The sequence below is a fragment of the Chiloscyllium punctatum genome, chromosome 3 (assembly GCF_047496795.1).
Source record: "Chiloscyllium punctatum isolate Juve2018m chromosome 3, sChiPun1.3, whole genome shotgun sequence".
Classification (NCBI taxonomy): domain Eukaryota; kingdom Metazoa; phylum Chordata; class Chondrichthyes; order Orectolobiformes; family Hemiscylliidae; genus Chiloscyllium; species Chiloscyllium punctatum.
The window spans coordinates 42,488,852-42,502,898 of record NC_092741.1 but is presented as its reverse complement, the minus strand read 5'-3'; the positions used below and the strand labels follow the sequence as shown (position 1 = coordinate 42,502,898).

General features: G+C 42.4%; 1 protein-coding gene across 3 annotated transcripts in view; it reads right to left on the bottom strand.

The window, feature by feature from the left end:
- Positions 1-14,047, bottom strand: part of ppil6 (peptidylprolyl isomerase (cyclophilin)-like 6) — a 65,620-nt gene that overhangs the window by 34,744 nt on the left and 16,829 nt on the right. The window contains exon 1 of one of the 3 annotated variants that reach the window (XM_072552216.1): positions 13,823-13,933. The exons of 1 other annotated variant lie outside the window; for it this stretch is intronic. In XM_072552216.1, coding sequence (XP_072408317.1) covers positions 13,823-13,837 — 15 coding nt within the window. In that variant the 5' untranslated portion in view covers positions 13,838-13,933. Of the gene's footprint in view, positions 1-1,864; positions 2,280-13,822; positions 13,934-14,047 lie in introns of those variants that run through there. One more of the 3 variants, XM_072552234.1, reaches the window with a different exon arrangement.

Genomic DNA, 14,047 nt, shown 5'->3' with positions numbered 1-14,047 from the left:
GATCTGGTCTATCCTTTTCAATCACTATTTTAAATCTAATAGAATTATGGTCACTGGCCCCAAAGTGCTCCCCCACTGACATCTCAGTCACCTGCCCTGTCTTATTTCCCAAGAGTAGGTCAAGGTTTGCATCTTCTCTAGTAGGTACATCCACATATTGAATCAGAAAATTTTCTTGTACACACTTAACAAATTCCTCTCCATCTAAACCCTCAACACGATGGCAGTCCCAGTCTATGTTTGGAAAGTTAAAATCCCCTACCTTAACCACACTATTATTCTTACAGATAACTGAGATCTCCTTACAAGTTTGTTTCTCAATTTCCCTCTGACTATTAGGGGGTCTATAATGCAATTCCAATAAGGTGATCATCCCTTTCTTATTTCTCACTTCCACCCAAATAACCTCCCTGGATGTACTTCCAGGAATATCCTCCCTAAATATAGTTGTAATGCTATCCCTTATCAAAAACGTCACTCCCCCTCCTCTCTTGCCTCCCTTTTTGTCCTTCCTGTAGCATTTGTATCCTGGAACATTAAGCTGCCAGTCCTGCCCATCTCTGAGCCATGTTTCTGTAATTGCTATGATATCCCAGTCCCATGTTTCTAACCATGCCCTGAGTTCATCTGCCTTCCCTGTTAGTCCACTTGCATTGAAATAAATGCAGTTTAATTTATCAGTCCTACCTTGTTCTCTGCTTTGTCCCTGCCTGCCCTGACTGTTTGGCTCACCTTTGTTCTCAACCGTACCAGTCTCAGATTGAAATCTTTGCTCAATATCTCCCTAAGCACCCCCCCCGCCCCCACTCCCCCCACCACCTGACTAATTTAAATCCTCCCGAGCATCTCTAGCAAATCTATTTGCCAGTATATTAGTCCCCTTCCAATTTAGGTGCAATGCGTTCTTCTTGTACAGGTCAATTCTATCCCAAAACAGCTTCCAATGATCCAAAAATGTGAATCCTTCTCCTGTACACCAACTCCTTAGCCATGTATTCATCTGCTCTATCCTCCTATTCCTGCCCTCACTAGCTCAAAGCACCGGGAGTACTCTTGAGGACCTCCTTTTTAAATTCATGCCTAACTCTCTGTAATCTCCCATCAGGATCTCAACCTTTTCCCTTCCTACGTCGTTGGGTCCAATGTGGATAATGACTCTTGCTGGGCCGTCTCCCCCTTGAGAACATTCTGCACCCTCTCTGCACGAGGGAAGCAACACACCATTCAGATTTTTTGCTGCTGACCACAGAAACATCTGTCTGTAACTCAGAACAGAGAGGCCCCGAACACAATCGATCTCTTGGAACCCGACATACCTCTCATTACATTAGAGCCAGTCTCAATATCAGAAACGTGGCTGTTTGTACTATGTACCCCTGAGTGTCCATCACCCCCTACATTTTCCAAAACAGCATACCTGTTTGAAATGGGGATAGCCATTGAAGACTCCTGCACTACCTGCCTACCTCTCTTACCTTTCCTGGAGTTAACCCATCTATGTGACTGTACCTGAGACTTTCCCTCCTTCTTACAACTGCCATCCAATACATCCCCTTGCTCTTGTAAATTCCTCATTGCCTCTAGCTGCCTCTCCAACTGATCCATTTGATCTGATAGGATTCGCAATAATCCGCAGTAACCTGTAAACTCTCCTTAAACTCTCACATCCAATAAGAAAAGCATATCACTCTACTAAGGGCCATGTTTGCTTCTTTCAATCTACAGACCCAGAAAATAGCACTGTCTTATTCCTCTACAAAATGCTGCTTCAGGTTATATTAAGACTTATTGCTTATATTTTAAGTTTAATCAAGAGACATAAATCATTAAAATATATAATCAAGAAATAACTCACTCGACTCACTACTTATTTTAAGGCCACGCTTAAAATCCACTTATCTGCTTCTGTGCTGTAACCTTTTCCAAACAGGTCCCTCTGAGATCAGTTCTGAATTTTACTGTTTTTTAATTTTTCTGATGCACTCCGATGCCCAGCGATACATGAATTCAAACAGCAAAGGCCGTAACTGTGCAGGTTCACTGTGGTGTCAGTTCCTTTCTCTCTCTCTCTGTCTCCTGCACTGACCTCACCATGTGCTTCCTTTGTCTGTTGTTCTCCCTTTTAAAACTGCTGTTGTTCTGACTTTTTTTCTCCAAAGTTCCAAAACAATGCAACAGCATATAAAACAGTAATTGCTGCTCCTGGAATTCGAGGAAATCACCTCCAACACCTAAAAATCACCTCTCAATAAAGGAGTAGCTGTTACAGCCAGAAACTTTTCCCGTTCTCCATCTTGGATTTCCCAGAAACCTGTCTTCAAAAAGATTAAACAAGATTTGTCAGGAATGACCTCTACCTGTCATGAATCCCTGCTGGCTCTCCCTGATTAACAGGAAAATTTTGAGGTGATCATTTAACCCACCCTTGATCAGAGACTCCAAGAAATTCCCCACAGTTGTCAGGCTAACTGGTCTGAAAGTCCCTAGCTTTCCTCTTTAGGCCTTCTTAGAAAATGCATTTGCAATTTTCCAATCCAGAGGAATGACTCCTATATCCAGGGGTCTCAGCTGCTAGTGAGCGTTTTCTGCTCTGACTTTTAAAATGGCTTGCTTCCCCAATTATTGCCTGTAAAAAGCTTTTTTGAAACTTAGTTTTCTGGTAGTTTCTCTGGAGGAGTTTCTCTTCAGATTTTTTTTACCATAGGACCTTTTTTTCTGGATGGTAACTTTTCTTGAAGCTTTTGGATGATTTTTAAAAATATTCTGTAGTGATTGTCACGGGGTTAGCCAGCTGGAGCACAGAGAATATGAGTTCCCTGATTGAGGCTGTTTGTCTGGTCCAATCAAGGAGCCTTGACTGACAGATAAAAACAGGAGTTCACACCTGCACACACACACCATGGGTGCTGGGGAAAAAATAAGCACTACAGCAGTTAGGCGGTAGTGTGGGGATTTAGAAAAAGAAGAAAAAAAAAGAAAAAGAAAAAAAAACAGGAGTGCGTGCCCTTTGATGTGAAGGGCAGTGCTTGTCACTGGCCACTCGGGTGTTTTCCTATCTTCCTGGTGGTGGAAATTGAATAAAGATTCATGCACTCTGTGTCTTTCACTGTGTCTCACACCTGCACACACACACACCATGGGAGAAAAAAAAAGAAAAAAAAAAAGAAAAAAAAACAGAAGTGCGTCACTGGCCATTCGGATGTTTCCTTTCTTCCTGGTGATGGAAACCAAATAAAGATTTGTGCACCTTGCATCTAAAAAAAAGGTGTGCGCACGTGGTGCCCACCAACACCCTGGAGTTGTTCAGGGAGAGGTGGGCACCGCAGGGAGTGGAGTGCCTTATTTCACCCTCCAACTCTAGTTTGATTTCGTCCCTGCCCTCCCCCTCACTGTTTGCCCTTCGATCACATAGCATTGCCCTTCGATGTGAAGGGCACTGCTTGTCACTGGCCACTCGGGTGGTTCCTTTCTTCCTGGTGGTGGAAATTTGAATAAAGATTCGTGCACCTTGTGTCTTTCACTGTGTCTCACACCTGCACATACACACCATGGGTGCTGGGGAAAATATAAGCACTACCGCAGTTAGGCGGTAGAGTGGGGGTTTAAAAGAAGGAAAAAAAAGAAAAAATAAGCAAGAAAAAAAATAAACAGGACTGTCAGAGGTTCTGTTCACTCTTAAAGCTGGCTCTGAGGGAGGTGGATCAGTAGAAAAAAAAACCAGGTGTGCGTCACTGGCCACTTGGGTGTTTCCTTTCTTCCTGGTAATGGAAACCGAATAAAGATTTGTGCACCTTGTGTCTTTCACTGTGTCTCACACCTGCATACACACAACATGGGTGCTAAAAAACAGGAGTGTCAGGGGTTCTGGTAAAAAAAGAATAAAAAGAGTAAAAAATAAAAGAAAAAGGAGTGCGGGTTTGAGTGGCTGTCAGACGGAAGGGCAGTGGTGGTGAGGGTGATCAGAGTTGAGGATCTGCTGGGTGGCGGGGGCCTGGGCTGTATGCTGCCACAGGATATAGCGAGCAGGGCAGTAACAGATCGTGGCCACCGCCATTCAACGTCTTAAAATGGCAGTGTTCAGCCCCGAGATAGTGCACCAGTTGGAGGATGCTCAGGTGCGCGGTAGAATCCCATCTGTGCTCACACCTGCCTGGACGGAATTTCACATCGACCCCAAGGTCCTGTACCTCCTGGGGGAACCTGTGCCCCACAACCTGAGCCACCTCCGGAATTTGTTTTACCTTTTTTAGGGACATAAAAAAGGTGGGCCTTAAATCGACTGCTGCTGCACACCGTCCACTTCTTCTCCCTTATCCACCCATTTATCCTTGGATGGTGGGGTTCCACAATGGAGGATTCTCTACTTGGGAATCCTTCCCCTTTCTCTCGGGGATGTGGAGTGGAGGCTGCTGCACGCAGCAGTTCCCTGCAACCACAGATTTTGTTGGCTCACGGACTCCCAGCCCAATTGCTTGTTCAGTGGTGCTGTGGAGTCTGTGGACTATGTATAGATTGGGGGTGGACACTTGCACTCCCTTTTTTGGTTTTCTTAAAAACCTTCTCTGTTTTTGGTTGCACTTCAGTCCCACACTCTTGATCTTTGGGCACCCTGTGTGTGTGTGGTGTGTGTGTGTGTGTGGGGGTGGGTGCGTGCGGGGAGTAGGTCAGAGGATCTCCTCGTGTGTCTACTCCTGCGCCTGGTCACAAACAGGTCCAGACAGCGGGTCATGGAGGGGGTTGTTAGGGCCAATTGCCTGCCCCTCTTCTGCGATTATGTCAGAGCCCGGGTGTCTCTGGAGAAGGAGCATGAAATGTTCACCAACACCCTTGAGGTGTTCAGGGAGAGGTGGGCACTGCAGGGAGTGGAGTGTATTATTTCCCCGTCCAATTCTATTTTGATTTAATCCCTGCGTTCCCCTTCACTTTTTTGATCACACAGCATTGCCCTCTAAGAAGGGTACTGCATGTCATTGGCCACTTGGGTGTTTCCTTTCTTCCTGGTGGTGGAATATAAATAAGGATTTACAAAAAAAATTATTAACAGGAATGTCAGAGGTTCTGTTCACTTTGAGATTAAAAAAAAGGAGTGTCATACATCCTGACACACTGAGAGTTGACTCTGAAGAGGCAGTACTAAAATTAAGGACTGATCATGTGTAAATAAAGTCTGACTTGGTGACAGAATACCAGCCGCTATGGAGTTATTTCAATTCTTTTCTCCAGATGATCTCAAGTCTGTTTCTTGATCTTCACTACTGACATAATTTTCTAGGCAGTGAATCTTTTAGCTAACACTATGTGTTTATGTCCATGTGCTCTATGTGTTTTTCCTATAGTGTGTCATCCTATCAGTGTTCCTTCTAGTCTTAATCTTCCTGTGATCTTTATTATATGTTCTAACTCCACTCACACTCTTACTTATATTCAGTTGCAACATTGCTCCAAGCTGCTACTGCCCTTACACAACAGAATCCATCTATTTCAGGAAGTCTCAGTTATGTCTTTGGCACTTGCAGATTTGACAGTGATGATGCTCTCCTAACAAGCTTCCCAACATCCAGAAAAGTCGGCACATCCCGAACTCTACGGCATGTCAAATAAAAGCAATGTACTGCAGAAGCTGAAGATTTGAAGTAAAACTAGAACCCGCTGGAAGTGCTCAGTAGGTCTGACAGCATCTGTGATGAGAGGAACAAAGTTAATGCTTCAAGTCAAATATGACTCCTTTTCAGAGCACTCAGATGTGCCAGAAGTACACAGTATTTCCAGCATTTATTTCAGCTGTCAGAATTCTACTCCACACCAAACATCCTTGACCCATCACTTCTGTAGTTACCAATGGACTCTTAACCACTATGTCAGAAAGTCAAACTTCAGATCCTCATGTTTAAATCTCTTCATGGCCTCACACTTGCAACTGTGGTCTTTTCAAGACTTAATATGTTTGCTTCACGTTCCTGTTATTCTGGTCTCTTGAATTCTCCAGCTCCTTTGCCAAATACCTGCCATACCTTCATGTCATGATCTACAATCTATATTTCCTTCCTACACTCTCTGGTGTTCACCTTTCTCTCTTTCTTTGAGTACTTCTTTAAAACCCGTCATTTTGATTTTATGTCACTCTTCTGAGGTCTCTGTCTCTTGTACATTCTGGCAAAGTGCTTTGAGTATTCCTTGCTGCACTAAAGAGTGAATAAAATTTTAGTAGTTCCCAGCCCAGCGTGCCCAGCTTTTTATGCAGTGCCCATTCTGCTCTTTGTGTCTCAGTGCTGATTAATGTTACCAATGTAATTTCTACCCCACTCCATTGTTCCTTGCAATTGGGATATATTTGGGGTCAAAATAGTGAATTCTTTAGCAGTGACTTCTACCTAAGTATACCATTGCATGATAGTGCACAAATATTAACTTTGTTTCCTGTCCACACAATGTATTAAATATTGACCATTAATCTTCGCCTGATGTTCCTGCATTTCAGAACAGAATCAAGCATTTCATTAGTAACCATTTTGACAAAAGATAGTTGCCCCAATGGATGGAAAATTGGTGTCAGTAAATACTTCTCTCTCTATTTTTCAGTGAAATGCCCATTTTCCTTCTTATCAGAAAACATTTTCTTGGTTCCTGGGAGAAAACAGGGAATTTATATTTATATTTATATTGGTGTTGGAGAGACTGTTAGGTCTGAAGGTTTTTTAAGTCCCCGGGGCCTGATGGTCTACATCCCAGGGTACTGAAGGAGGTGGCTCGAGAAATCCTGGATGCATTGGTGATTATTTTCCAGAGTTCGATAGATTTGGGATCAGTTCCTGCAGATTGGAGGGTGGCTAATGTTGTACCACTTTTTAAGAAAGGTGGGAGAGAGAAAGCAGGAAATTATAGACCAGTTAGTCTGACCTCAGTGGTGGGAAAGATGCTGGAGTCTATTATAAAGGATGAAATTACGACACATCTGGATAGTAGTAACAGGATACATCAGAGTCAGCATGGATTTATGAAGAGGAAATCATGCTTGACTAATCTTCTGGAATTTTTTGAGGATGTAACTCTGAAGATGGACGAGGGGCATCCAGTAGATGTAGTGTACTTGGACTTTCAGAAAGCTTTTGATAAAGTCCCACATAGGAGATTAGTGAACAAAATTAGGGCACATAGTATTGGGGGCAAAGTACTAACTTGCATTGAACGTTGGTTGGCTGACAGGAAATAAAGAGTAGTGATAAACAGCTCCATTTCGGAATGGCAGGCAGTGATCAGTGGGGTACCGCAGGGATCAGTGCTGGGACCGCAGCTTTTTACAATATATGTTAATGATATAGAAGATGGCATTAGTAATAACATTAGCAAATTTGCTGATGATACTAAGCTGGGTGGCAGGGTGAAATGTGATGAGGATGTTAGGAAATTACAGGGTGACCTGGACAAGTTAGATGAGTGGTCAGATGCATGGCAGATGCAGTTTAATGTGGATAAATGTATGGTTATCCACTTTGGTGGCAAGAACAGGAAGGCAGATTACTACCTAAATGGAATCAATTTAGGTAAAGGGGCAGCACAAAAAGATCTGGGTGTTCTTGTACACCAGTCAATGAAGGTAAACATGCAGGTACAGCAGGTAGTGAAGAAGGCTAATAGCATACTGGCCTTCATAACAAGAGGGATTGAGTATAGAAGCAAAGAGGTTCTTCTGCAGCTGTACAAGGCCCTGGGGAGACCGCACCTGGAATACTGTGTAGCAGTTCTGGTCTCCAAATTTGAGGCAAGACATTCTGGCTATTGAAGGAGTGCAGCGTAGGTTCATGAGGTCAATTCCTGGAATGGCGGGACTACCTTATGCTGAAAGACTGGAGTGACTGGGCTTGTATTCCCTTGAGTTTAGAAGACTGAGAGGGGATCTGATTGAGACATATAAGATTATTAAAGGATTGGACACTCTGGAGGCAGGAAACATGTTTCCGCTGATGGGTGAGTGCCGAACCAGAGGACACAGCTTAAAAATACGGGGTAGACCATTTAGGACAGAGATGAGGAGAAACTTCTTCACCCAGAGAGTGGTGGCTGTGTGGAATGCTCTGCCCCAGAGGGCAGTGGAGGCCCAGTCTCTGGATTCATTTAAGAAAGAGTTGGATAGAGCTCTCAAGGATAGTGGAATCAAGGCTTATGGAGATAAGGCAGGAACAGGATACTGATTAAGGATGATCAGCCATGATCACATTGAATGGTGGTGCAGGCTTGAAGGGCAGAATGGCCCTCTCCTCCACCTATTGTCTATTGTTTCAGAACTGTACACTATGCCTACCAGCCGATTACACCATGTTAATATTCATCAATAAATCTGACATGTTGTTTCATTGATTAAAGATTGGATTACTGAAGTTGTATGCCAAGTTTAACTTTCCACTGTTCATTGTTTTATGAGTGGGGTAGGGAAGTTCAGCTGAGAAATAATGGAGGTGCTTGTGTTAGACTGGGTGGACAAGGTCAGAAATCATACGACACCAGGTTATAGTCCAACAGGTTTCATTTGAAATTACAAGCTTTTGGAGCACTGCCCCTTCATCAGGTGAAGCGAAAAGAAACACATAGGCATAGAATTTATAATGTGGAGGTGCCGGTGTTGGACAGGAGTGGACAAAGTTAAAAATCACACAACACCAGGTTATAGTGTAACAGGTTTATTTGGAAGCACTAGCTTTTGGAGCACTGCCCCGTCATCAGGTAACTGTGTAGCAGCATCATAAGACACAGAATTTATGGCAAAAGATTACAGTGTCATGCAACTGAAATGATATATTGAACAAGCCTAGATTGCTGTTAAGTCATTCATCTTTTAGAATGAATTGCAGGTTTCGGTTCATTAATATGCAAATCCCAGAATTTCTTTTAAGTCACATTCTTGAGATAACTTAAGGTTTTATAAAAAAGGTGACATCTCAGCTCAGACAATGCATTAAAGGTTAGAGCCTGTCTGTATCCCAATCTTGAGTCAGACTGGTACCATTTCCAAAGTAGAAATTTATAAAATTTTATATGGATTGACTGCCTGCAGATTGTGTGCTTTTTGAGCAAAGTAGAATGTATCTACAAATGTAAATTCATCCCATGGATGTATACGTGTATGCATGAGAGAGAGAGTGAGTGGTTGCATGTAGGTGTGTGTGTATTTGCGCATGTGCATGTTTGGTAGAGTGTGTGCGTGAGTGTGATGGAGTAGAAGCCTGTGAGAGGGTGTGCGCGTGGATGTGTGGGGAGTATATGTGTGTATGAGACAGACCGTGTGTATGTGAGTATGTAAGAGTGTGTGCGTATGTGCGCGTGTGTGTGCGAGAGTGTATAGTGTAGTGGGTTAACTTGTAGTGTGACATGAACCCAAGATCACGGTTGAAGCCATCCTCATGAGTACTGAACTTGTCTATCAGCCTCTGCTTGGTCACTCTATGTTGTTGCGTATCCCAAAGTTCACCTTGGAAGATGGTCACCGAAGATCCGACACTGAATGTCCCTGATTGCTTGGGTTCATGACACACTACAGGTGACCCCACTATATTTTCTCTCTCTCTCACACACACACACTCTTACGTACTCACACACTCATGCAAACCTTCCCTCATCCACACACACTTCACACTCACACCCACGCACATACCCTCTCACAGGCTTACACTAATGCACACACTTTACCAAGCACACACTGACGCAAACACACACGCGCACATATAAGTCTATGGGGTGAATTTGCATTTGCAGATTTATATTTGGAGATATATATTTGCAGACACATTCTATTTTGCTCAAAAAGCACATAATCTGCAGGCAGTCAATCCATATAACATTTTATAAATTTCTACTTTGGAAATGGAACCAGTCTGACTCAAGATTGGGATACAGTCTCTAACCTCACACCTTTAATGCATTGTCTCTTTTTATAAAACCTTAAGTTATCTTGAGAATGTAACTTAAAAGAAGTTCTGGGAGTTACACATTAATGAACCAAAACTTGCAATCCATTCTAAAAGATGAAAGATGTAACAGCAATCTCGGCTTGTTCAATATATCATTTCAGTTGCATGACATTATAATCTTTTGCTATAAATCTGTGTCTTATGATGCTGCTCCACAGCTACCTGATGCTAGAGCAGTGCTTTGAAAGCTAGTGCTTCCAAATAAACCTGTTAGACTATAACCTGGTGTTGTGAGATTTTTAACAGAATTTATAGGCAGAGAGATCAAAAGATCGTACAAATGGTGGGAGTGGACTGTTGACAGGGTGAATAACAAGTCTCTGCAGGTAAACAAAAGTCAGATGTGTGAGTAAAGTGTCAACAGCTGAATAGCAAGTGAAGGGATGACCTGTGATTGATTAATTGAAGCAAAAGATAATTACAAAAAATGAAAAATAGGATGGTGCAAACCAAATAGCTAGATTAACATGCTAAGTATAAGAGTCGCATGCTGAGGACCTAACCAAAGTAACAATTAATCCAAAACTGTATAAACTACATAAGGTAGAGAGGTAATAACCAGTTATCCATGTGATGGTATCAAAACAGGACACCAAAGAAGATTTTACAAATACAGAACAGTATGATGGGGTTAAATGTAGCGCAAAATTAGCGACATTCCTTCACTGCTCAAAAAACATGTAAAATATTCAAGAAACTAGTGAAACAAACAAGGCATAAGCTGTAAAGCAAAATCTAATATAGTGTGATAGTGTAAAGTGGTGGAGGATTACACCACAACACATCCTGACAAGGCTCCACATAAAAGATTATTGCAGAAAATAAAAGTTGGAGTGGGGATACCAAATGAATTTGGGTAAAGGCTTGGCTGCTGGCAAAAACAAAGTGTGCATTAATGATCCTTTGTTTGATTGGCAGGATGTGATGAGTGGGGTCCCTTTGGAATCTGTGCTGGGTCTTCAACTTTTTACAATTTGTACCCATGAGTTAAATGAGGGGATCAAGACTTGGGAGTTAAATGTTCGGTTGACACAAAGGTCAGAAAGAATGTATGCTATGGAGATGACACTTTGTTGTACATATTATTAGTGAGAAGATGAAAATCTGGTAGATGGAGTATTGTCTGGGAAAAGGTTCACTTTGGCAGGAAGACTAAAGGAAAGCATTATTTAAACAGAGAATGGTTGCAGAATTCTGAGGTGCACAGGGATTTTTATTCTACTGCATTAGTGACAAAAAAAACATAGTAAGCAGGTACAGCAAGTGAAGAAGCAGCTGATGGTATTCTATTCTTTAATACCAGAGGAACCGAACATAAGACTAAGGATGTTATGCTTCAGTTATCCAGGGCATTGGTGTAACCACATCTCAAGTATTAGGTGCAATTTTGGTCTCCTTAGTAAAGGAAGGATATAAATGTGTTGGAGACAGTGAAGGTGGTTTACTACATTGATACCAGAAATGATTGGGTTTTCTTATGAAAATATATTAGACTGGCCTTGTTTTCATTGGAGGTTTAGAACAGTGAGGGGTGATTTCATTGATAATTGGAAGCTGGTCTTGACAAGATAGGCATGTAAAGGATGTTTCATCTTGTTGGTGAATCTACAATTAGGGGGTTCTGCTAAAATGTTGGCTGTGAATTTGCATAACACCACTTGTAGATGACACAAAGAGAAATCTGACATTATAGGCAAGAGACAGAAAGCAGTAGTCAGTCTGAAAGATAGAGCTTCAAGTTCTGGCCAACTCCTGCTGCCCTCACCACAACCCCGCCCCCCCATTACACAATGCCAGCATTCCCTCCCACTTCCATCCCTGGTGCAAGACCTACCTCCATTCCCACTCCAGATCTTTGCCCCTAATTCTACCAGAGGTGAGAAACTACTTCATCAGACCCAGTAATGCCCTGGCCCCCAGCTTCCCTCTTGCCCAGTGCCTATTGGGCAGCATGGTGGCACAGTGGTTAGCACTGCTGCCTCACAGCACCAGAGACCCGGGTTCAATTCCCGCCTCAGGCGACTGTCTGTGTGAAGTTTGCACATTCTCCCTGTGTCTGCAGTTGTTTCCTCTGGATGCTCCGGTTTCCTCCCACAGTCCAAAAATGTGTAGGTTAGGTGAATTGGCCATGCTAAATTGCCCGTAGTGTCAGGTGAAGGGGTAAATGTAGGGGAATGAGTCTGGGTGGTCGGAGCTTCAGCGGGTCGGTGTGGACTTGTTGGGCCAAAGGGCCTGTTTCCACACTGTAAGCAATCTAATCTACGTGGCTCCTTCAACAGTGGTGCATTCACTGATGAGCACATGTGCAGAAGTGTCCTCAGGCCTGTTCTATCATGGTTAGCTGATGTCATGGGTCCCTGACTCTGAATGTATGGGGACTATTTTGACATTATGGATAAAGCATTCTATTTAAAATTAGCGGTCACCCTTTTGAGTTGAGAATGAAGGGAATTGTTTCTCTCACTGTTGTGTGACTTTAGGACTTTAGATCAGGAGGTGATGGAAGGGGGATAACTTCTTGTCAGCAGGGGAACCAAAGATTTTAGGGGATAGTGGGAATGGGGAATTGTTCTGCACACAAACCAATCAGCAATGATTTTATAGAATAGCAGAGCAGGCCTAAGGGCTGAATGGCCTACTTAGGCTCCTAATTTGTATGTTTATAGCACTCGACTTCCCTGGTTGATAGTGTATGTTTAGAGTGTCACAGTCAATACTAGGTCTACAATGAAGATCTGCATTCAATATAACGAAAACACGCACAAAGTCACCTGTTCTCACCCAAAGAGGTCTTTCCAAGCAGACGCTTTGAAATGGCTTGCCTCATATTGACCTCTATCCAATAATGAAATTGATAAAGTTTGTCCTTGTAGGAAAGCTACAGTTTTTTTCTAATTAAATTGTTTAATCAAGTGGATATTTTCTGTTGAAGTAGGTCCTTTTCTACAGTCAGATATTACAACATCACACTCTCAACACTTTTCAGCTGGTCATAAAATGAAGGGTCATAGTTTATTAATTTTCAATTATAGTTTCGCCTGACAGATGGTAGCCTAGCAATATATGAAAAGCAAAGCTCAAGGTTATTTGCGAACAGCAGGAGGACATGGATATTAAATTAGTTTGAAACTCTCTGCCATCCATTTACTATTCATTGTAAACCACATATATTAAAAACACATCCTTCGTGTTCATTTACCATGTTAGATAAGCTGAGATTTGAAACACAGTGTTTCTGACTGTAGATACTTGTGAATCCAAATTCTGGGGTGAGGCTTGAACCTATAACTTGGTCTCAAGGGCAATTGTATTATCACTGGTTCCAATTGCTAATAATTTTCATTCTTCATTAGCAGCTCAACAATGGGCTTCTGTGAGGTGCTGTAGGCCAATGCAAGCAACAGCACTGCATTCAATAATAACCTGAAACTTCATGGTATGCCATATCCTTCGCCTACCTATATCAGCCAGCCACAAAACTAAGTAAAAGCAAAATACTATGAATGCTGGAAATCTGAAACTCAGCAGGTCTGGCAGCATCTGTGGAGAGAAAAATACAGTTAAGATTTCAAGTCTGGCTTGACTCCTCTTTAGAAATTACATTGGACTCAAAACATTAACTCTCTTTCTCATTCCGCAGGTGTTTTTCAGACCTGCTGAATTTCTCAAGCACTTTCTGTTTTTAAGCCAGAGGACTAATCCTACTTCAGTGAATGTAAAAGAGCATGCCAGCAGCAGAATTAGATTTAAAATATGAGATGTGAGTCTGGTGAAATTACAAAAAAAACTAATACTAAAGCCTGGAAACAGCATGGCATAGAATGCATTTTAAAGACGAGAAATGTATAGACAGGGCTTACTTCCTTCCAATGCATCTTCTCATCAGCCTCTTCAGAGTTGTTATTACACACTATGACCTCTGAGACAGGTGAGACTTGAATCTCTTGGTTCAGATAGGGATACTATCACTGCCCTCAATGCATCTAACAAAATTAGAGTAAATCAAGAGGAAGAGCCCTCTGCTGGATGGAGTCACAACTAACACAAAAGAAGATGGTTGTGATGTGGAAGGCCAGTTCATGGAA